The sequence below is a fragment of the Nematolebias whitei genome, chromosome 8 (genome assembly GCF_014905685.2).
Source record: "Nematolebias whitei isolate Nwh7 chromosome 8, NemWhi1, whole genome shotgun sequence".
NCBI lineage: Eukaryota > Metazoa > Chordata > Actinopteri > Cyprinodontiformes > Rivulidae > Nematolebias > Nematolebias whitei.
This window is the reverse complement of record NC_056505.1, coordinates 11,676,808-11,698,795: the sequence shown is the minus strand read 5'-3', so window position 1 is coordinate 11,698,795 and position 21,988 is coordinate 11,676,808. Positions and strand designations below refer to the sequence as shown.

General features: G+C 39.9%; 3 protein-coding genes across 3 annotated transcripts in view; all 3 read left to right on the top strand.

The window, feature by feature from the left end:
* The window catches only part of LOC119413847 (rho guanine nucleotide exchange factor 28), a 47,813-nt gene extending 44,310 nt beyond the window's left edge, over nucleotides 1–3,503 (top strand). The window contains exons 30-39 of the mRNA XM_037680913.1: nucleotides 113–210; nucleotides 319–516; nucleotides 967–1,098; nucleotides 1,202–1,335; nucleotides 1,427–1,474; nucleotides 1,851–1,955; nucleotides 2,104–2,262; nucleotides 2,424–2,675; nucleotides 2,787–3,156; nucleotides 3,252–3,503. Of these exons, the coding sequence (XP_037536841.1) occupies nucleotides 113–210; nucleotides 319–516; nucleotides 967–1,098; nucleotides 1,202–1,335; nucleotides 1,427–1,474; nucleotides 1,851–1,955; nucleotides 2,104–2,262; nucleotides 2,424–2,675; nucleotides 2,787–3,156; nucleotides 3,252–3,442 (1,687 nt within the window). The 3' untranslated portion in view covers nucleotides 3,443–3,503. The remainder of the gene's footprint in view (nucleotides 1–112; nucleotides 211–318; nucleotides 517–966; nucleotides 1,099–1,201; nucleotides 1,336–1,426; nucleotides 1,475–1,850; nucleotides 1,956–2,103; nucleotides 2,263–2,423; nucleotides 2,676–2,786; nucleotides 3,157–3,251) is intronic.
* The window catches only part of tmem8b (transmembrane protein 8B), a 1,109,927-nt gene that overhangs the window by 162,887 nt on the left and 925,052 nt on the right, over nucleotides 1–21,988 (top strand). The gene's annotated exons all lie outside the window — the stretch shown is intronic.
* Nucleotides 5,414–16,813, top strand: osmr (oncostatin M receptor). Its single transcript, XM_037680915.1, is given in 18 exon segments — nucleotides 5,414–5,501; nucleotides 5,578–5,732; nucleotides 6,861–7,034; nucleotides 9,688–9,946; nucleotides 10,021–10,150; nucleotides 10,486–10,634; nucleotides 10,827–10,954; nucleotides 11,023–11,164; nucleotides 11,653–11,738; nucleotides 11,832–12,048; nucleotides 12,134–12,136; nucleotides 12,213–12,395; nucleotides 12,471–12,572; nucleotides 13,306–13,473; nucleotides 14,718–14,870; nucleotides 15,021–15,102; nucleotides 15,178–15,262; nucleotides 16,439–16,813. Coding segments are annotated over 18 exon segments (2,679 nt in total).

The window sequence follows — 21,988 nt, the reverse complement described above, 5'->3', positions numbered from 1 at the left end:
TGTGTGTGTGTGTGTGTGTGTGTGTGTGTGTGTGTGTGTGTGTGTGTGAGTCAGGTTAATGAGTATTAATGCTTGTGTCACTCATTATTTAACCCGCTGGTACACATGGCAGTTGTCCTGAGGAAGAAGAGGAGGAGGAGCGAACTGCAGATACCGAGGAAGCCAGGCAAGCTGCAGAACTGAGAGTTCAGACGATTAACAAGTTCCAGGGTAAGACGATGACATTTAAACGCCCACATGTTTAATTTTCCATTTAATTAAACGCAAAGAATCATAAAACCTGCACAGCACTCATCTTAGATTTTGTTTGGTTTGCAGATGCACTGTTTGGTCAGGACCAGCAAATCTGCCACAGCTTGGAGGAAAAGTTACAAATTTATGCTGAACTGACAGAGTTAACCCTCCATCCACCAGAACCTGTGCCACAGCGCCCTCTGCTGGTGCAGCCCGCACAGTACATGGACAGCGAGCATCCACGCCAGGCGTCTTCACTGCTGACAGCTGCACTCAGAGAAGGTTAGACAGCTGCTGTGCCAGATACATGATACACAACCATAACAATAATTAAAAAAAAGATTTGTGTTAACCTAATATTTCAGGCAATGGCAAATACTTCTTTAATACATTGTTATGGCAAGCAGTCCCACTGAAATACTGATTATCTTGTTTATTATCACAGATTATCTTCTGATCCAGTCAGCTAAAATGAACTTTTGTGCCTCTACTGAGATATTTTCAATCTGACAGCAACAGATCCTACAAGCACATTCGAGTATGAACAGACAATGCAGAAATATTTTAACAAAATTTTTGCAAATGGCTGTTTTCTTATTTAACCAAAAAATAAAAACAATATATTCAGTTAGTGTATGCTCTAATATGTACGGAAAAAAGTTGTTTCTCTATTGCAGGTTTATGTTGTTGCAGAAACATCCAGGTTTTTACAAATATTTGCCTTTTTTGCAGCAGAGAACCTGATCGGTATTCTTCAGGCTCGTGATGGCCTTCCTGTCCAACGTCAGAACTCCCCTGTCCAAGCGCTTGAGTGCTGCAGCTACAACAGCCACGGCAGCAGCATCCAGGAGTCTCCTTCTGAACGTGAGTCACGGGTTCCTCTTTTTTCTTTTTTTAGTCCAACATTTGATCTTTTTAGGTGTTGCAGCATTTCACATGCACAACTCTCCTTTCCCTGCCCGTACAGCGGATTATCTGAGCACGCTCAGTATGAGCTCCGCCTCTCTCGGATCAGACAATGAGTTAACCGGGTTGGACAGCGTGTCGTGGAGCTCAGCTGTCGAGCTCCGAAAAAGAGACTCCAAAGGGATGCTGTTAAAGGTTCAACTCTTTTTCATTTCACATGAGCAACTTTTGTTTCTGAATAAATAGACTTTATAATTCTATAATAACACATAGTTGTTGTTTTTAGGTGGCAGAAAGTGTCCAGAGTCTGACTCAGCTCCTTTATAGTCTGCAGGTGAGAACAAAACATGTCTGAGATAATAAATGCTGCATTACAAAACATTATTCATACACGTCCAATTACACAAATAATCTGTTCAAATTGATAACCCCACAATGACGTAGTAGATTTTTTTGTTTTTAGTGTGTTTAAAAAAAAACAATCGTTAACACATGCTCTTCAAAGTAAAACCTTCTTAATCTTTCAAAGTAAAGTGGTATTTTAAATTCTTTCCAGCCATATTAGTAATCTATCTCAATCTAACATGTATACAAGCACACACCTTGTTTATACAGGAATATACATTTGTTTTATGTACTCAACTTTATTCAGAATTAAAACATAATAATAATAATAAATTAATAAGTCGGTATTCTCTTTGTGTTTGCAGGCAGCTGTGACCCTTCAAGACAGCTACTATGAAGTCCACAAACTTCTTCTCCAAGAAGGAGAAAGACCTCAGCTCCGAAGCATCGCCTCCCTCCAAAACAGCCTGGTTTGTTAAAATATTTTTTTTATATTTCAAAAAGAATTGTCAGTAAATGAATGTTGTTGTTTTTTTTAGTAGCTGAATCTATAATGTTGGTTTCTTATCTTTTTTCATCAGGAATATTAGCATAAAAATATGCTTTGTTGTTTCCCAGGAGCTGGAGAAACAGAGGAGCACAGACAAGATGAAAGAGGAGAAGAGGGGGCTGGAGAGGAGGAAGGATGACGTGGACGAGGTGCAGAAACTCCAGATCAAGTTGAAACAGGAGCAGCAGCATTGGGAAAAAGAGTGTGCAACCAGAGAGAAACAGCAGGTGGGCCTCATGCATTTCAACACGGAACATTAGGTTTTCTGACATTTATCATCCGCTACTGAACAAGGCAAACAAAATGATGTTGCAGCTTTTACAGCTTGAGAGCAGTCCGTCTTGTGTTTCGCCCATAGGAGCACCTTCTAAACCTTTCATGCTTACAGGGTGAGCAGGAGAGTTTACTGGAGCAGAGACAGCAGCAGTGTCTCCTGGAGGCGGAGCGGCTGCGCTGTGAGCGCGAGGAGCTGGAAGCCCAGCTGCAGGAGTATCAGCAGAATCTGGACAGACTGAAGGAGGGCCAGAGGAGTGTGGAGAAGGAGAAGGAGAAGATCGAAGCCCAACAGAGGCTGCTTCAGGGCTGGAGACACAACCGCCAGAGCAGCCTGCCGGTCACGTTACCCCTGGATGGATACAAGGTAAATGTAAAAGTGCAGGAAGGATTTTCTTATTCATCAGAGAATCCAGGAGAAAAGAAGCAGTGACCTCTGCCGAACAAGCCTCATCATTTGTGTTTCTGTGCTGCTCTCTTGTCTCAGGTGTGCACTCACAGCCGCACAGGCAGCCTGGACGCCAACTGTTCGGTGTTCAAGAACGAGGCAGCTTTGCTTGCCTCCCTGCAGCAGAACCACCTCCTCCAGCCAACGAACTACAACAACCAGCAACAGCACGTTCTGGGCATGCAGAAGAAGAACCACGACTGCCCGCCGAGCAGCACCAACCACAGCGCCACCCCCAGCCTCAGTGCCAGCCTCTACAACAGCCTCAACACGCTGCTGAGCCAGACACACAGCAGACAGCCTCCGTACGCTAACAAGCACAGCTGTTCACGTCTCCCAGCCGACTCCCTCCACCCGTTCAGCAGCAGGGTCACCTCACAGACACAGAGGAGCAACAGCAGTAAGACACAAATGTAGAAATAAACCCAAAGGACTTCTCCTTTCTTTGTCCAGTCCTCCAAAATACAGTGTTTGTCTTGTTTATCTTTTTTCCAGGAGACCTCGGTCTGCTAGACAACACACAATCGTCCAGTTCCTGGAGGTCAGAGTTCACTGGTCATGGTCTTAATAAGGAGCACAACTCGTCCTCGCCCTCTCTTACCCCCCTCCTCCCACCACAGGCTTACCTCTCACTTGACGGACAAAATGGAGACGAGGAGGGAGAAGAGAATATTGTTTACCTTTGAGACTCATGAAATGAGCAAAGCAAGCTGCTTCAACGAGACCTGAACAAACATTTTCTGTTGCTTGTACGTGTCTGTGTGCATTTGTTTCTATTTACATATATGAAGCTAAAGGGATGGGTCAGAGCACTTGAAGTGGGATTCTGTGAATGGGTTATGAAGAATGAGTATCTTACCTGTTGTAGATTGCTCTTGAACAACCTCAGTTTGGAGAAACTGATTCTTACTGGATTTCTGGGCTAAAAACTAATCCAAGTTTCTTCAGATCAATTAAATTCAAAACTACTTTATTAATACCAAAGGGAAATTAAATGTTGTTGTAACTCGTTAACCTCGTATCATTAAGAGATGTTGTAGATACTGATGGCTGTAGGCAGGAAAGATCTCTTGTAAAAGTCCATCCCAAAGCGGATCTGAAGAAACTGGCCGCAGATTCCGTCCGATCCTTCCACCCAGACTTGGCTGGCCTCTCGGTTCCCCCGGGCTGCAGGATCGCCTGAATGCTGGGCAGAACTCCGAGAGCGATGGTCACTCCTCCCAGCAGCCTGCCGAGCTCCTCTTCGCTGCGGACAGCCAGCTGCAGGTGCCAGGAGACGATCCCGGCCCGTCTGTTGTCACGAGCCATGTTTTCTGCCAGCTCCAGGATCTCGGTGGTCAGACACTCGAGCATAGCTGGCAGGTAGATGGGAATGCATCCACGGTGCCTCCTTTTCAACTCATTTGAGATTTGAGTCTGTAGCTGAGATCTTATTTGACACAGCCTAACACAACCTCTGAGAAATATCACTAGGGTTCATCCATGCACTAAATTATAAACCATTATATTGGCATCAGTTTTGTATTACGTGGTGTTTCTTTTCGAAATAGTACAATATTTCTGCCAAATGTGCCTGAGAAGAGCTACAGCCAGCTGCTGCTGCTGACACTGAAGACTGATTGAAGATTGAAGTTGTTTTAAGACTAAAACAATCTACTATGGTTACGGCCCCACTCAGACTAGCTATTAGCTATTACCTACAACAGGTAAGATGTTAATTGTTCATAAGCTTTCCTCAGAAGTCCTTTTCAAAAGTTCTGGACAGCCGCTTTATGTTAGTAAAGTCAAGTTAAACAGGCAGCCCCACAGTATGTGCCTTTTTCTGTGATCCTAAATCAGTCTGCTCTCAGCGTGATGAAACCGTTGTGCCTTTTTTAATTTTTGCAAAAGAAGCTCTTAGTGAACCAGCTGTTATCCTCGTTCTCCCCGTGTTCTTACTGCTACTATGTTTATATTTGTTGCACTTGTGTGAAGGCAAAGGTACATTTGTGTTAAAACGCCAAAAACATCAGTAGATTAAGAGCCCATTATCCTTGTAATTTTTGCAAGAGCACGTAAAATTCAAACACGTTCAGTCAATCAAGCCCACCCCGTGTAAATGTACAGTTTGTTTTTATTTTCTCTTGTTCTTCAGTGGAGTTTGATGTATATTTAAAAGTGATTGTAAGCATCTGAAAAACATCCTGACATCATTGTATATATATTTAATATATGTTTATTTTTACGAGAAGGCTACCTATGCACACCGTGATCTAATCTTACAGTCCTGCTTTTTTTTTTTTTTTTAATCTAAAGTGCCAAAAACTTTGCTGATGCTGTAACTGATGTAAAAATGGGTTCATTGTTGACTGATGTCAGCAATGCTTCTTGCACTGCCAAGTTCAAAACCTTTTTTTTTTAAATAAGTCGCATCTTTTAATCTCTTAAATCGTGCTTGTAATGTGCCATAATAATATTGTGTGTATAAAACCTTTGTGACAAACATCCGGTACGTGTCCTTTGCCTTGTGTGAAAAGCTCCACATCGATATCTGATAGTTACACACCTCCCATGAGTTCCTGTGCCAACTTGCGCAATACTCTTACTTTTAGAGCTAGCCAAGTTTAACATTGAGCCATAACTGACAGTGGACATCACATTCTCATTTTTCAGCTACAATGATGAAAAGTGTCAAAGTGTTCAGCTTCCACCTGCTCAGGTTGTACCTCCTATTCTGTATGGAGCAAACTGAAGGCTGTTGTGATGGTAAGCTGGATTTTTTTTATGTTTTAAAGTTCCTTCCTGTCGTTTTTCACAGGCTGCATTTTCATTTTTGTGCCAGGTTTTCTACCACTAAAACCAACAATCAGTCACTTGGAGGCTGTTGGTGACGAGCAGAGCCTTGTGGTGAGCTGGGCGAGGAACCGTGGAGCCTCAGAAAACGACATTTATGAGATTCATATCGGCCGCACAGAAAATTACGATATCATTTACGCTGTAAGTAGTTTGGCTGTGTGTGAAAATCACTTTTAATTGAAGATGAAGTTATTGATTTTTATTGTATCCAATTTGAAACAAACATTTTGACCTACATCTTCATCTTTATGTGAAAACATCAAACTACACAATCAGGAGCGATCTACAAAAGCTGCGTCATGAAATGATAGTCTTTTTTTCTGTAAAATGTTTTTGCTTTAAATGTAAAAACAAAAACCGGTATGGGGTGCCGTGTGTAAAGTTGTTCAGTCAAAAATTAACAGCAATATTTTGGTATTTTGGCCTTTCATAAGAAAAAAAAAAATAAATAAATAAATAAATATATATATATATATATATATATATATTTTTATATTTAAAGTCATATTTTCACCATGTTATTCATACATTAATAAATGTCATAGTTCCAAACAAAATATTTAATTTACACCTAAATATTTAGTTTACTAACTAAATATATAAGTATTTAGCTTGTAAATTAAATATTCAGTTTGGAACTATGACATTTATAAATGTATGAATAACATGGTGAAAATATGACTTTGATTAAAAAAAACAAAACACTTTTTTTTCTTATTAAAGGCAAAATAAACCAAAAATATTGCTGTTAATTTTTGACAGTGTAACTTTACAAACCCCATAATCCGGAACACACAATCTGCTCATTTGAAATTGACCACAAACTTTAATTTAAAAAATAAAAAAGAAGCTAAATTTAGGCCAAGTTCACAACAAACATATATAGTTTTAAATATGTTGCTTTATATATCCAGATATTTAAAATTAATTTTGTTTTATTCTAATTAAATCTTGTATTGGTAGCAACACATAAGCCAGGTACATTCCAGTAAGAGACTGGTAAGTAACTCGTCAGTACAGGTACATCTGGTATGTAAACTGTAGGTTTTTACCTCTTAAGTAGCAGCTACCAGTTATGTACCAGTGCATATGACTTTGTAGATTTTTGCTATAAACACCATTATGCTCATATTGGAAAGTGGATTTTTTTTAAATCAGCGTGTTTGCATTTGTCCTCGTTAATATCAATAATTTGTGTGGTAATTTTTAGCGTAGTTAATAATCCTTATCAGACTTAATACTTGATGTGCCCCCTGTTTGCCGATGTAGAGAAATGTGAGTGTATCAGCCAGAGACTCCTCTGAGTACTCGTGGACGTGGATCTCTGAGGTGCCTCTTGAGTGTGTCGATCACTCTGTCAGGATACGGAGCTTCTGTAATCAAACTGGGCCGAGTCTTTGGAGCAACTGGAAAACCAACTACGGTGAGACAATCTCCTGATCCGTGACTGGTTTAAGATTAAATGCAACATAAGTGTGAATGTTTCTGCAGTTTCACTGATCAGGAAGTGACATCATTTAGTGATGTAGTTGCTGTTTTGTACGGGGTGGGGGGGGGGGGGGGTTGTTGCATGAGTACTTTTCATCTGTTGCTGAAAGTGCAAACATGTAATGTAGATCTCACACACTCTTAAAAGTTTCATATGATAATAGTGTGAATGTTTGTGAAGCATTCACACGATTGTGATCCATTTTTCTTCCGGACGTTTTACTGCATCTTCCTCGTTCCACAGTTTTTGTGCTATTTCAACAAATCATGTATCAACTTTCAGCTCGTTCAGAACGGTGCTATGACTTTTGGTATTGGTGCAACTTTAGCTTTTTGAAATATTTAGCATTTTCTGCCACTTTTTTCTCATAAAAAATGAATTGATCTCATTTTACATCCTTCAAATCTTTAGATCTGTTTACAGCCTTTTACTGTGCCTTTCACATTTTGTTCTGGTTCAGCTTCTTTCAGCTTCCATCTGCAGGTTTAAACTTATTTTTCAGCTAATTTCAGCTGCTTTTCCGTTGTTTTGTGCTCCTTTCAGCTTCTTTCTGCTAACTACAACATTTTTGTGCTTCTTCTAACTTCTTTCTGCTAATTTTCAGCTTGTTATGCTCTGTCAGAGCCAAAACTACATTTTGTATAAACTATATGTATAACGGAAGCTATTTGTTTTATGTGTAGATCTTTGTTGGTTTGAGGTTGGTAACATGTTTATTTAAGTCATGTGATGTGTTGGTGGGGCATGGCAGGAGAGAAAGTCCAGACAGACTAGATGGGGAGTAAAGCCAAACAATTTTTTGACCTCCCTAACTCTTTTTCTGTTTAATTACCAACTCATGGATAAGTTGTTTTTGCTTACTTTTTTGCTGTACATGTTTCATTTTTAAGTAAACCTTTAAACACAAGCCACAGCGAATAATTAAAAAAATGTTTGGACAAGAATTATGCTGGAGGCCATGGGAGCGTCAGGCTCAGACTTCACTCAATAAGGATTTACATGCTCATTTCAGCTTATTTTTGGAAGTTACAGATCTTGCCACTATTTCAGCTACTATTTAGCTGTTTTATGCTAATTTTATATTTTTCAGCTAATTCCACGTTTTTTGCGCTCATTTAAACTTTTTTTTTTAGTCTAATTCAGAAAAACTGGGTAGCTACTATTGAGCTTTGTGTGTCTGTGTGTGTGTGTGTGGGAGGGAGTGTGTGTGGGTGTGTGCGCAAATTTAAGGTTTTTTCCATAATTAATTTCTTTCTGCTAATTTCAACTTGTTTTGCTCCTTTCAGGTTTTTTTCTGCGAGTTTCAGCTTTTTCTCTTCTTTGAGAGTCAGAGTCAGAGTCAGAGTTTCTTTATTGTCATTCGCACCTCATGTGGTACATGTGGTGGAGCGAAATTATGTACACAGGGTCCCAGTTACATCCAACAATAAAATGTAAGAGAAAAACAGTAATAACATCTAAGATATGAACTAAGAAAAACATCAACTAAATATACACTAAGCACTCATAACATAAAACATTGAACATCAGCACAAACATGAACATGAGTCTGTGAGCAGATGTGCACGCATGAACACATCAACATTGAAACAGATCAGCAGCAACATGAAACAGATCAGCAGCAACATGATATGGTTTTTCACAGTGATTATTCTAGTTAGAGATTCATGAGTCTAACAGCCTCAGGGTAGAAGCTGTTCCTCAGTCTAGTGGTTCTACACTTAATGCTCCTTAACCTCCTTCCCGAGGGGAGTGGGGCAAAAAGCGTGTGCGCTGGGTGGGTGGGGTCCTTCATGATGCAGGTGGCCCTCTTCCTGCATCTGGAGGTGTAGATGTCTGTGACGGTGGGGAGACTGATTCCAACAGATTTCTGTGCAGCCTTCACCACTCTCTGCAAAGCTTTTCTCTCCGCAGCTGTGCAGCCTCCATGCCACACACTGATGCTGGAGCACAGGATGCTCTCCACTGCACACCTGTAGAAGGAGGTGAGGACTGAGCTTCCCAGACCAGCTCGCCTCAGCCGTCTGAGGAAGTAGAGTCTCTGATGAGCTTTCTTGATCAGGCTGGTGGTGTTGTTGCTCCAGCTGAGGTTGTCATTCATGTGTACACCCAAGTACTTGTAGCTGGAGACCACTTCAGCTACTATTTAGCTCTTCAGCTACTATTTATTCAGACCACTTTCAGCTACTATTTAGCTCTTTTCATGCTAATTTTAACTTTTTCAACCAATTACACATTTTTTTAGCTCATGTCAACTCTTTCCACTTCCGTTGAGCTTAATTTTTCCTTTTCAGCTATTGCTTTACTAATTTCAGCCTTTTTTTTTTTTAGCTCATTTCCTTTTCCTTGCGCCCATTTTTGCTTATTTAAACCTAATTTAGGCTTGTTCAGCTGTTTCAGCTACATTTCAAAATGTGTTTTACATAATTTCAGCTGTTTTTCAGCAAGTTCTTCAATAAGCATTCACACTGCATTTTCACAGGAAATGCAGTTTCTCTAGTTGTTTTATTTTTGGAAGCTTTTTCAGTGGCAACTCGTTAGATTATTGTAATTATTATTCAACTGCCATGTTTTTTTTTTTATCTTCTTTTAGGATTTACAATAAAGCACAAGATGGAAATATTTCCCTCCAAGCGATTCCTGAGGGAAGGAAGCACTGCCACGTTCTGTTGCGTTCCCCCAGCAGGAGTCAACATCACAAGCATCACTTTTCTGAACAATCATTATCCTCTTTTGAGCATTGGTGCCAGAGTTAAAGCTATTTCTGTCAACAATCTGACAATCCCAACTACACGCTTTAAAGTATTGTCACTCGCTTGCACTGAATCAACTGGCAAGCAGGTTTATACCTTAAACTATATCAGCTGTAAGTAAGATAAGATTACACATTTTATTTTTATGGAGAATTAAAGCATGTGAGTAACATCGTGGCCCCTGTAGTTCCTCCTCAGAAGCCCAGAAACCTCAGCTGTGTAACGCCAGACATGAAAACTGTCACCTGTAGCTGGGATTCGGGCCGGAAACGGGACCGGTTTGACCACAATAAACAAACACATACTCTCCACATAGAGTGAGCGCATGCAACACACATGATGCCAGGAATCCTGAAAGAATTATAGAGGAGTGCTAAGATGTATTTCTTTATATATATTTTTTGTACAAAATGATCCAGTTTAGTTTGTTTAGCTTTTACCAGGAACCAGTGCTTTAGGATGATTTATGATCTTTGAGTTCATCTTGGAGCCTTGCCTCCCCTCGCAGGATATTCATCTTTACAAGGACAAAGTTTATTCTCAGGATTAAAAAAAAAACACATTTGAAAGTCCTGCTTCAGAGCAACCAAGCAGCCAATATTTTGTCACAAACTGCGTCACAGAGAGCTGTGTTGTCTATATGGACTTTCAGGAACTCGGACCAGGCTCCCATCATTTGTGAGCCATCATCTTGTACTTTTCCAGTCGTGGCACAGCTGCAGGAATACAACATCCGAGTGGTGGTGAAGGACCAGCTCGGAGAGGAGACTGAGACCTACAGCTTCAACATCTCTGACAGAGGTCCATTGAACAGTCAAACCAGTTATAAAACTAACAATATAAAACCTAAAGCCGTTTAGTTTTAGGTTGAAGTGTTTTTTTATTTCCATTTTATCACAACAATGGGAAATCAGTGTTGTTGTGTTTGTGGTCACTGAACTACTTCTGTAATATGAGCTTTTATCCAACACCCTATGTGTGGGCTGCCTTTAGTGCTTCCTGTGATGGAGTGGGACAGAGTAAAGCCTGGGGTGAAGGACGTCTTCTTGTCCTGGAGTGTTCAGGGAAACCAGACAAACCTTTCTTGTCAGGTTGAAACCATTCCTGGCAGCGTCACGGAGGTATCATATCCTACTAAAAACTGGACATTTTAATGGACGTGTTTTTAATCGTTAAATCTCTGCACTAGCTGGTTTGCTACAGTGTGAGCGATCGCTGCGAAGTCAAACTGGAGCGCTTACAACCCAACACTCTGTACTCTACAAGGGTGCGCTGTTCTGTCACCGGCCGACTCTGGGGAGAGTGGACACCAACCACACTGTTCACAACGTGTGAGTACTAAACCAGGATGTGGTCAAATCTAAATTAAGTAAAGTTTATTCATGATTATACCCGCCACAAAAAAAGTCAATGAACTGAGGACCAAATCATCAACACAGATGTTCATTATTATCAGGGTTGCCAGATAAGCAATGATGAACTATTGAACTCTTACTTTAAAATTATAATATTTTGACCCAAACTGTCACATGTGCTGCGTGAAGGTGTGGTAAGATGAGACACGTGTTGTGTTTGGTGAACATGCGCACAGAATAGAGAAAAGCAGGAGGTAAAAACGTGATTATGTAAATCTGGCCACCCTGATTATTATTATTATTATGTTATTACTATTTTTTTGCTGTATTTTGCTATTTTATAACAAAGTAAAAGCGGTTCTCACATTATAACTCCTGTCCATTAAAACGTCTTAAGAAAACTTTCTGTTTTATGATGGTTGTGGTTTTGAGAGTTCTGGTGTTTAAATCAAAATGTTCCTCAGATCCACTGGTGACTGTAGACCTATGGAGGAGAATACAGCCCCTGTCTGACTCAGATGACCGACGAGTTACTTTATTGTGGAACACAGTAAGCACTTTTAAAAATTATTTTTATTTAACAAGAACATTTGTTTTCTATGCATGCACCATTTCAACCCTCACTAACTCAGCTCATCCTCAGGATGTTGTTAGTGGTGAAGCAACACCAGTAACCATCCAAGGCTACAAACTGGAGTGGTCACAAGGAGGCCAGACCTGGGCAGAACTGAGGGACAGTGGACAGAACCAGGCAGAGGTCCTCATCGGTCCTGGAAGGTGTGACGTCACCGTTCGAGCTGTTCTCCAAAACGCCTCCTCCATCCCTGCCAACATCAGCATCCCACCAAAGGACAACACGGGTGAACGGCCGAGCTGATTGTTTTTAATTTTTTATTTTTATACAACAACACATTTTTTATTGAGTGGGCAAATAAAACGGTTCAGTGTGTTCATGTTTTGGTCACTCAGTGAGTTCTGGATTTTTGCTAAACGGCTGATATCCGTGTCTGTTCAAACATCGAAGTCCTCCCATCAAAGAAACGTTTGAGCAGCATCACAGCTGGGGGGTTTCATCTGTTGTGGGACGAGCAGAGCACCATCACCTGCGGTTATACTGTAGATTGGTGCATTCTGGGAATCCCTGAGCCCTGTACGCTGCGGTGGATCAAGGTACCAGGAGAAAACAATACTTTGGTCCTGCCTGCTAGTAAGTTTGTGTTTTTCTTTATTTTAGGTGGTGTTTGTAATGAAGTAATTATGGTGATGCATCTTTACTCTGCAGAGCTTTTCCAACCAGGTCGCAGGTTTTCATTCAACATTTATGGATGTTCAGAAGATGGACACACTCTGCTGGAGATACTGACTGGATACTCACAGGAGCTCAGTTAGTGTTTGAACTCATTATGCTTTGTAAAGACATATTTTAATTAGGGCAGCACGGTGGCACAACTGGTGGAGCTGCTGCCTCTCAGCGAGCAGGTCCTTGGTTCAAACCCCCGTCCAGGGGCTTTTCTGGGTGGAGTTTGCATGTTTTCTCCGTGCATGCGTGGGTTTTGTGTTTGTAAGGTATTTTGCTAACATACTTTAAGAGTCAAAGGCAAAGTTTATAAAACAGATCTCATACAATCATTAGCGGTTCAAGTATGTGATGGGAGTGATTCTCAGCTACTACCACCAGGTTTTAGGTTAATATCTGTAAAGCTTTATAGCCATTTTGGGGCTAGTTTATTTTAGCTGTGGTGGCCATCTTGAATTGGAGTTGACTCTAAAAGTAAATCTATTGTAGATGTACATCTAATGTGTATTTTATGAGACCGTTATTAAAATCAGTCCACTGGTTCATTAAATAATTTGGTAACACTATAAAGACACACAAACACCACAGACAGGGGAAACCCCTTAGAGCCTTTGATTGCGGTTAAGTTGTTTTACATATTCTATAAACAAAAGGCAAAATGATTTTATATGGGAGAGGAGCAAGTAAAAACATCAATGAAGATTCTTCTCTGATCTCATGAAGTCAGTGAATTAAACCAACAGTAAGAAATGAGCACAACACATAAAGTTTCCGATGGTTTTTAATAATTTTATTTGGCTTCCTCCTTTCATTTTCTCAGAATCTGTTCAGTCACCAAGTCTGATAGAACCGGTTCAAACCACGTCTTCATCCGTGACGCTAGAGTGGTTTTATGAAGAAGATGATGCATCTCAGCCGGCCTTCATCACTGGTTACCTGGTTACAGTGCAGAAAATGGGACCTGATACACAGCCCGGTCCAGCTGAAAGTGAGTCCAGAAAACAGCTTCAAAAGTCTTCATCCTGTTTTGTGATTGTGGACTGGTTTCAGTACCGTCGAGCTCGTTCTCGGTGCGATTTGGACACTGGCAGGGCGGTCCCTTGTCTCCCATCCTGTTTGTGGTGTTCACGGACAGGATCGCAAGGTGCAGTCATGGAGAGGAGGGGTCTGGTTTGGGAACCTCATGGTCTAGTCTCTGCTGTATGCAGATGATGTGGTTCTGTTCACATTTTTTGGCCAAGATGTTCAGCATGAACTGAGGCAGCAGTTCGCAGCCATGTGTGAAGTGGCTGGAATGAGAGTCGGCTCCTCTGAGACTGTGGTTCTTGACTGGAGACAGGTGGAATGTTCCCTCGGGGCATCTTTGTCGCAGATGGAGGACTTAAGTATCTGGGCTTCTTGTTCCCCAGTGATGGTAGGAGGGAGTAAGAGATGGATCAACAAATTGGGGCCTCGTCCTTACTAATGAGGTAGTTGTTTCGGACGGTTGTGGTGAAGAAAGAGTTGAGTTGAAAGGCAAAGTTCTCAATTTACTGATCTGTCTATGCTTCAACCCTCACCTGTGGTTATGAGGTTTGGATCATCAGGTCAGATCATCTTCAGGTCCCTCTTGTAAATGAGTCCCCGAGGCTCAATGCGATTAACCTGTATAAATAAAGGTTGAATGAATCATGACCAAAAACTTGAGATCCTGATACAAGCGGCCAAAATGAGCTTCCTTCGTAGGATGGTCAGGCTCAGCCTTAGAGAGAGGGTGAGGGGCTCCATCATCTAGGGGGAGCCACAAGTAGAGCTACTGCTCCTTCATATCGACAGGAGTCAGGTTGAGGTGGTTTGAACATCGGATTAAGATGCCTCCTGGACGCCCCCCTTGGAGGTTTTCTGAACATGTCTCACTGGGGAGAGGCTAGGGGCAAAACCAGAACGCACTGGAGGGGTTATGTTGGAGATATTGTAAATCTTCTCTAGCTTGCAAACACCTTAGGGTCCTCCAGAAGGAAGTGGAGAGTGTTGCTGGGGAGAGTGATGTCTGGGTTTCTCTTGGACCTGTTCCGTCTGCAACACGACTACAGATAAACTGTAGAAGATGTAGATGAAACTAGACTGTTCTCAGTTATTTTGTGTACATTTATTTGGCTGTCAGAAGAAATCTCACATTCTTGTTACTTTGATTAATAACCAGCTTTAAATGTCACTTTTCAATATAAAAGGTATTGTTATGTTTTCAACTAGATTTGTTCAACGTGTCAGTGACAGACCCCCATCAGAAGTCTGTTACCATCGAGGGTCTGCAGCAGCAACAGGAATACAGGTGCTTTGTGAGCGCTTCGACTAAAGTTGGGCCTGGGCTACCTGCCAGCATCACCATCAGAACCAGGATCAATTGTGAGCTTCATGACATCCAGCACCATCGCAAAAACACAGCAATTTTGATGCTTCAGTGTGTCTGAGAAGCAAAAAGTTAAGAATCATCTCCACTCGAGCTTGACTTGAACCAATGATTGAATAAAGCGCTCCGTTTATTTCCTCCTGCAGACTTGTCTTACTGGGCAAAGATCCTCACTCCTGTCTTGCTCCTGCTCGGCTGCATCGTCCTCCTGTGGCCGCAACGAAAAGCGTGAGTAAAAGGATCTGCATGTTTTCACTGAGCGTTTACTTTGTTCTCTGCGAAACACTCTTGTGTTTCCTGCAGGTTAAAGAACAGTCTGAAGGAGATCTTCATTTATCCGCCTGGTATGAACATTAAAACCCCTGAGATTGACAGCTTCCTGTCTGAGGTACGGATAAACCAACCAGCATGATATGACAGTTCCCTAAACAGCACTTATGATCTTGAAATGTCATTCAAATATTGCATTGCAATATTGTTTGCATTGGTTTTGCTGTATTCCAAAGAAAATGGTCAGCAGTGTTCAGTCTCATGTGCAATATTGCCTTTTGCTATGTTTAACGTTTGGCTAGCCTTTTGTTGCTTTTAGCTACCATTCTTTTTATTAATTTTTTTTATATACAGTTGTGTTAATTCTAGCTTTTAACAACCATTCTGCTATTTTTAGCTTTTAGCCAGGCTTTTTAACAATTATAGCTTCTAAACAGGCTTTTAGTAATTTTAGCTTTAAGTATCCTTTAGACATTTTTAGCTTCTTGATATTTCTTTGCTATTTTAGCTTTGAAGCAGACTTTTGCTACTTCTAGCTAACCATTTGTTACTTTTATTTGTAAGCTGGCTTTTTGATATTTTTAGGCTCCCATTTTATCTTTTACCTAGCATTTAGCTTGCTGTAGCTTTTAGCTAGTGTTTTGCTTCTTCTGGCTTTCCAACTCAGGTTTAGCTACTTTAGTTAGCTTTAGGAAAGTCATTCAGTGCTAAGCATCGAATGACTTAGTCTTAGCAGGGAGTGGTGACACAGAGGTTAGAGAAGGTGGCTGTGATCGGAGGATCACTGGTTCAACTCCCGGTACCAACAACATCAAAATGTGGGTGGGAAAGGTGAAACACCCACACCTGCCTCCACCCTCTTTTGCCCCACTCTGAGCCCTTGAGCAAGGCCCTTAACACCCTATCTGCTCCCCTCGGCACCCTAGATAGCAGCTCTTTGCTCCACACAGAGGGCTGTGGTAGCTCGGTGCTCTGAGCATCATGAAGAGCATCCGGCATAAAAATAATTGCCACGTCTTCGTGTCACTTAGTTCGATGTGGTGACCCCTAAAAGAAGGAAGAAGCCAAAAAAAAAAAAAAAAAGAATAAATAAAATTCCATGCAAACACATTTCTCTTGTGTATATTAGACCAAAGGCAACATTTTAAACAAATGAAGGAATTACAGATTTGTTCTTTTTAAAATCTTGTTGTTAATAGTAACAGATCTGGACATGTGTCAGTTTTTGAAAATGATTATTTTGATGATTTTTTCCCCGTGTTTTCAATATTAAAGCCCTTGCCTCTTTGCACAGACTGATCACAGACTGCAGAATCAGAAAGAGGACGAGTGCGTCAGCTGCGATGTTGAGATCTTGAACATCAAACCTCTGCTCCCTGAAACATCCACACCGAAGGATCCTGAGTTAATCACAAACGCTCTATGTGGCTCCCAGCTCCGTCTTTCTTCACTTCTGTTACAATCAAACTATTGTCCACAGTCAGCCGTACTGCCCTGCGACAGAACAACCCATCAGCATCTGATGAGCGTTACCAACCAGGGCTACTTAAGCTCCGATGTGGAACATCCCTCTGAGGCACACGAAGCCACAGTCGGTGAAATAACATCCAGCTTTGAGCCTTCTGACCATCTGCAGGAGTCATGTGTAGTCCTGTGTGGTTACATCTGACACCTCATTATTGTAGAAAAGCGCACATACCTTGGGTTTAACTTCTCCATTGATTAAAATGCTGCAAAAAGCATATATGAGCACTCTTTCAGACACAAAACACCAATTTTCATTCTTTATTTTGGCCAAATTCTCAAACACTCCACTCAGAAGAGTGCGTGTTACTCCGATACGTGTTACAAAACGTGAAAGTGTGTGCATCACAAGAGGAACTCGCGCTGAAGAATACGATAAGAAACTAGACATTTTATCTACAGGATGTAGCTGGAACTAGTGAGCAGGTGTGACAGATGCACAAGAGGGATCATTTTAAACAAGAACTGAAAAGCTCAACAGAATTATCGAGCATTTAGAAACAAAAGTGTAATAGGTTCATGATAAACCAGGAGTATAAACCACTGCAACATAGAACATTTAGGATTGCAGTAGTTGTATAAAAACTTGCAGGACATAATGTTTCTTGATCTTTCTGGATTTAACATTTTATTTTAAAAAGTCAATAGTTTTGTTGCATTTAAAAGAACACCAGTGACATCATTTCCCTTTGGCCATTTCTCTGATAACTGAAACAGTAAATAAGTGACATTAAAAAATTAAAAACACACTGAAACTCCAGCTACATTTCGCAACAAGTCCCTCTCTCGAAACGTCAGTGTTGATCTTTTGCACTCCCTAGAGCTGATGCGTATCTTTTTGCTTCTGGAAGGGAAATTATTTTTAAACAAGCTAATCACCGAGCACATCCTGTGTACAGCAGCTAACAACAAACATCCTCTACCAAATGCTTCTACAGCTGATGAAGGTATCATCTACTCTGTTGGTGCTTTCAAACCTAGCTGCACTTCTACAGTACGCACTTTTAACAAATGGATAAAAAGTTTAAATAAATAAAAAAATAACATTTGCATAAGCACAATTTGAATTTGGACTTTTATGACGTCAGCTCTACTCTTGCTTGAAACGATTGAAAAATTTCCACCAAACCATTTTGAGGTAAGGTTGCTATGTAATATACTTTTTTTTTTAACAAGTTGCAGAACTGGTTCTGAAAACAAAGAAGTTTTAGAGTTTTGCAGGGAGGAGAGAGTAGGACTGAACAAGCTATGCAAATAACGATGAGCATGGTGCCTGGGAGGCTGCAGGACTTTGAAGCTCTCTGATGAATCTCGCATGTGACAGAAGCGGGGATCTCTTTTCTCTCGTGCAGAAATTAATTTATGACGACACAAACTGCTTCTATGATACTAATCAGATCGTTTCTCACCCACAACTCCAGTTCCAAAATAGTTGGGACACTGTGTAAAATGTAAATATAAACAGAGGGTAATGATTTGCAAAGCTCATAAATGTATAATTTATTTAAACTGGAAGTAGCTCAACATGTGCACTCTTCTAAGCCATGCTGCTGTAATGGATGCAATGTGTGATTTTAGCATTGTTTTGCTGAAATAAGCAAGACCTTCCCTGAAAAAGACACCATCTGGATGCGAGTCCAAGTTGTTCTAAAACCTGCATATAGGATGACACCTTTCCAGATGTGAAAGCACCCTATGCCAGAAGCATCAGGTCTCTCTTGTAAATGAGTCCCCGAGGCTCAATGGGATTAACCTGTCTAAATAAAGGTTGAATGAATTCCTCTACCAGCCGACAAGCTGGATGTTTCCTTTCCGCCTTTGAGAATGTGTCTGTCGTTTTAAAAACAAAATCTAATTTTGATTAATCTGACCGCGGAACGTTTGTCCACTTGGTCTCAGTCTAAAATGAGCTCTGACCCAAAGAGGAATGGTGTTCACATATACTGGGAGACTGCGACGATGTGAAGATTCAACACGTCTGCTGGCTTCCTTCCTGAGATAGAGAACTTTTACTAATTGGCTTTTGTATATGAATGTTTCTGTTCAGTGCCCTGAGATGAGTTCTGTTGTGATTTGGCGCTATATAAATAAACTGAATTGAATATGGCTTATTCTTTGCATGATAGAGCTTTAACCAGCCTTTGTGGATGTCACAGTGAATTGAGTTTACAGGCAGTGATTTGTAGAAGTGCTTCTGAGCCTGATGTCCAGAACAGGATCGGACCAGTTTTTAATTAGTGCTGCCTGAGGCTCTGAGGATAACAAACATCTAAATATTGACTTGGAGCCTTGTCGTTTAAGCAAATAAATGTCTCTACTATCTTGACTGTTTTGGTGGTACAGTACTGTAGATAATCAACTATTCAGAGTCTTGCTAATAATCTGTTGAATATTCTCAAATTCTTCCAGTGTTTCAAAACCCAGTTTTGGCGAGTGAACCTCTGCCCATCTTTACTTCGGAGACTTTCATTTTCTCTAAAATGCTCCTGTTTATCTCTTGTCCTCTTCCTGACCTGTTGCCAAATAACCCAGTTAGTTGCAACAGTTCCTCCAGCTGTTTCTTATTCACATCAACTTTTATTGTCGTTTGTTAACTTCTTTGAGATGTGTTGCTGCTGTAAGAGATGTAAAATTACAATTTTTTTCAAAGGTACATTTTAGTTTTAACATTTGTTTTCTATGTTGCACTGTGAATATAGATTCAAGAGATTTGCAAACCATTGTTTTGTTTTTTTTCTCAGAACTGGGGTTGAATTATATTTTATAGCTGTGTGCCTCCTGAAGTACTTCACATTTGTCTATAACCTCATGTATTAAAAATTATATCTTGATTCAGATACTTATTTTCCTAGTATTCAGTAAAATAGTTACCATAATACGGAATAAGTCTCCAAAATAAAGCATGAAACTAAACATGGTCTACAGCTGCACATTCTCAGTTGTTTTAGCTGAAATGCATCATTTCACAGCTCATCCTTTATTCAGTTGTGTCCTTGAAATACAAAAGTTTTACACAGCATGGTTTTGATGAAGCTGACCGTGGATATAAAGTTTTTATGGTCTTATTTGATCAAGTTTGACGTTTGCATTGAAGTCTGCAGCCAAAAAGAGTTTTGTAAGGTTACAGTGACATTAATTCTTGACAGTTAACTTGTGGACAAAACAAAGCACAAGTTACAATTTATTGAACAGTTTTAAAGTCACATGGTTAAAACAACACCCTGGGAAAAGTGAATACATTTAGAAGATTTCACATAAAATCCTAATATTCTAAGTAGTTCAGTTCCTGACACTTTTTACTCAAACTAACTTAGAAAGAACCATTATCTCTCAAGACTAGAAACTCAGGGTGACAGAACTTTTGCGATCGTCTCTGTATGGGGTGTCATTTGTAAAGTTACACAGTCAAAAATTAACAGAAATATTTTGGTTTAATAAGCCTTTCATAAGAAAAAAAAAACAAACTATTTTTTCAGTCATATTTTCACTTGGTCATTCATCCATTTATAAATGTCATAGTTCCAAACGAAATATGTAATTTACAAGCTAAATATTTAGTTTACAAACTAAATATTTAACTTGCAAGTTAAATATTTGATTTCTAAGCTAAATGTTTATTTTAAAAACTAAACATTTAATTTCCAAACTAAATATTTATTCTCCAAGATAAATATTTAATTTCCAAACTAAACATTTAGTTTCTAAGCTAAACATTTAATTCCTAAACTAAATATTTAATTTGCAAAATAAATATTTAATTTGCAAGTTAAATATTTAGTTTGTAAATTAATCATTTATCTTGGACATAAACATTTAGTTTGTAAAATAAATATTTAGCTTGTAAATTTCAATATTTAGCTTGGAACTGTGACATTTATAACTGTATGAATGACAAGGTGAAAATATGACTTTGAAAAAAAACTTTTTTTCTTATGAAAGGCTAATAAATAAACCAAAATATTGATGTTAATTTTTTTACTGTGTAACTTTACAAACTGCACCCCATATCTCTGACGCTATGATCTGCGGACTCAATGGATTTATTAACAAACAGCTGAAGACTCATCTTTACACTATGGACAGCATTCAATTTTATCTCCTCCTTTGTTACTTTATTGTGCCAAGTTCCATTTTAATAGTGAGTTTTAGCATCACTTATTAACGAGAGGAGTTCACACTCCCCAGCTGCTAACAGGAAGTTCGATGTTCAGAAGCCGATGGATCACCACGTGCCATCTTTTAAGGAACAATAGTTTTTGATGAAATGATTAGGGCTGTTTGCTACTTATCGTTTCTCATGTCGATACATTTCCATCACTCTCTGTTCAATAGTAGTTTTGAATAAAAACAAAAAGAGAGACGAGGTAACACACTGGGCATAAAAGCAGCATTTACCCCCAAATTCAGGACTAGTCAGTAACATTTTTAAGAATTTTCAAAATAAAAAACTGAAATGCTCTTAAATGTGCCTTAAAAATCTCATTTTTCTGACCCAGTATTACACATCATATGAAAACATTTCATCTCCAAGCTTAATTTTGGGGGCCTTTCAGACTTAAGAGCTAATTCAAATGATCAAAACAATGTAAACGATACCTCATTTAGGGCGTTCAACACTTTTCAAACTGTGCAAAACAATACAAAAACACGCATGCACAGAACAAATGGTGCAAAATACTAAAATACTGACATATGCAAAAATATAATCTCTCTATACGACAGCTTATTGAGCCAGTAGTGTAAAATGAACAGGTGAAAAAAAAAGCAGTGCGACCTGCTGAAAACAGTTTCACATCACGAGACTTGGAGTCGACAGAAGCCACCAGCAGGATGCATTTCTTGGATTTTCTTCAAAGTGAAAAGTCCACTTTTAGGTTTTCATCCACATTTTTAAGATGCTTTAGAGAAGATCATTTCAGCCTCTTCACACGGGAGTCTTCTGCTTTACTCTTGCTCTCAGCTTGCTTTTCTTTCTGAATTGAAACCAGAATTTGGCGTTTGTGGTGCAAAGTTCACACGTGTCCAAAGATAGGTGCACAAACAGCAGCTTGAAAGATCAACACGTTTAACAAAAGTAGGCTGAAGCTCCATAAAACAAGTTAAAACTTGTATTGTGTGCGGGTTTTTTTACCGTCGTGGCGGTGACATCATGCATTTCCAGAGAACCGCGTAGAGACCGAGCAGAAAGGCAATAAACACCGTGGCTGCAACTGCACCTAGAAACACAAACAAATGTGCACATTTTACACAGAAAAGAACAAAAAAAACATTATACACACACACACACACACACACACACACACACACACACACACACACA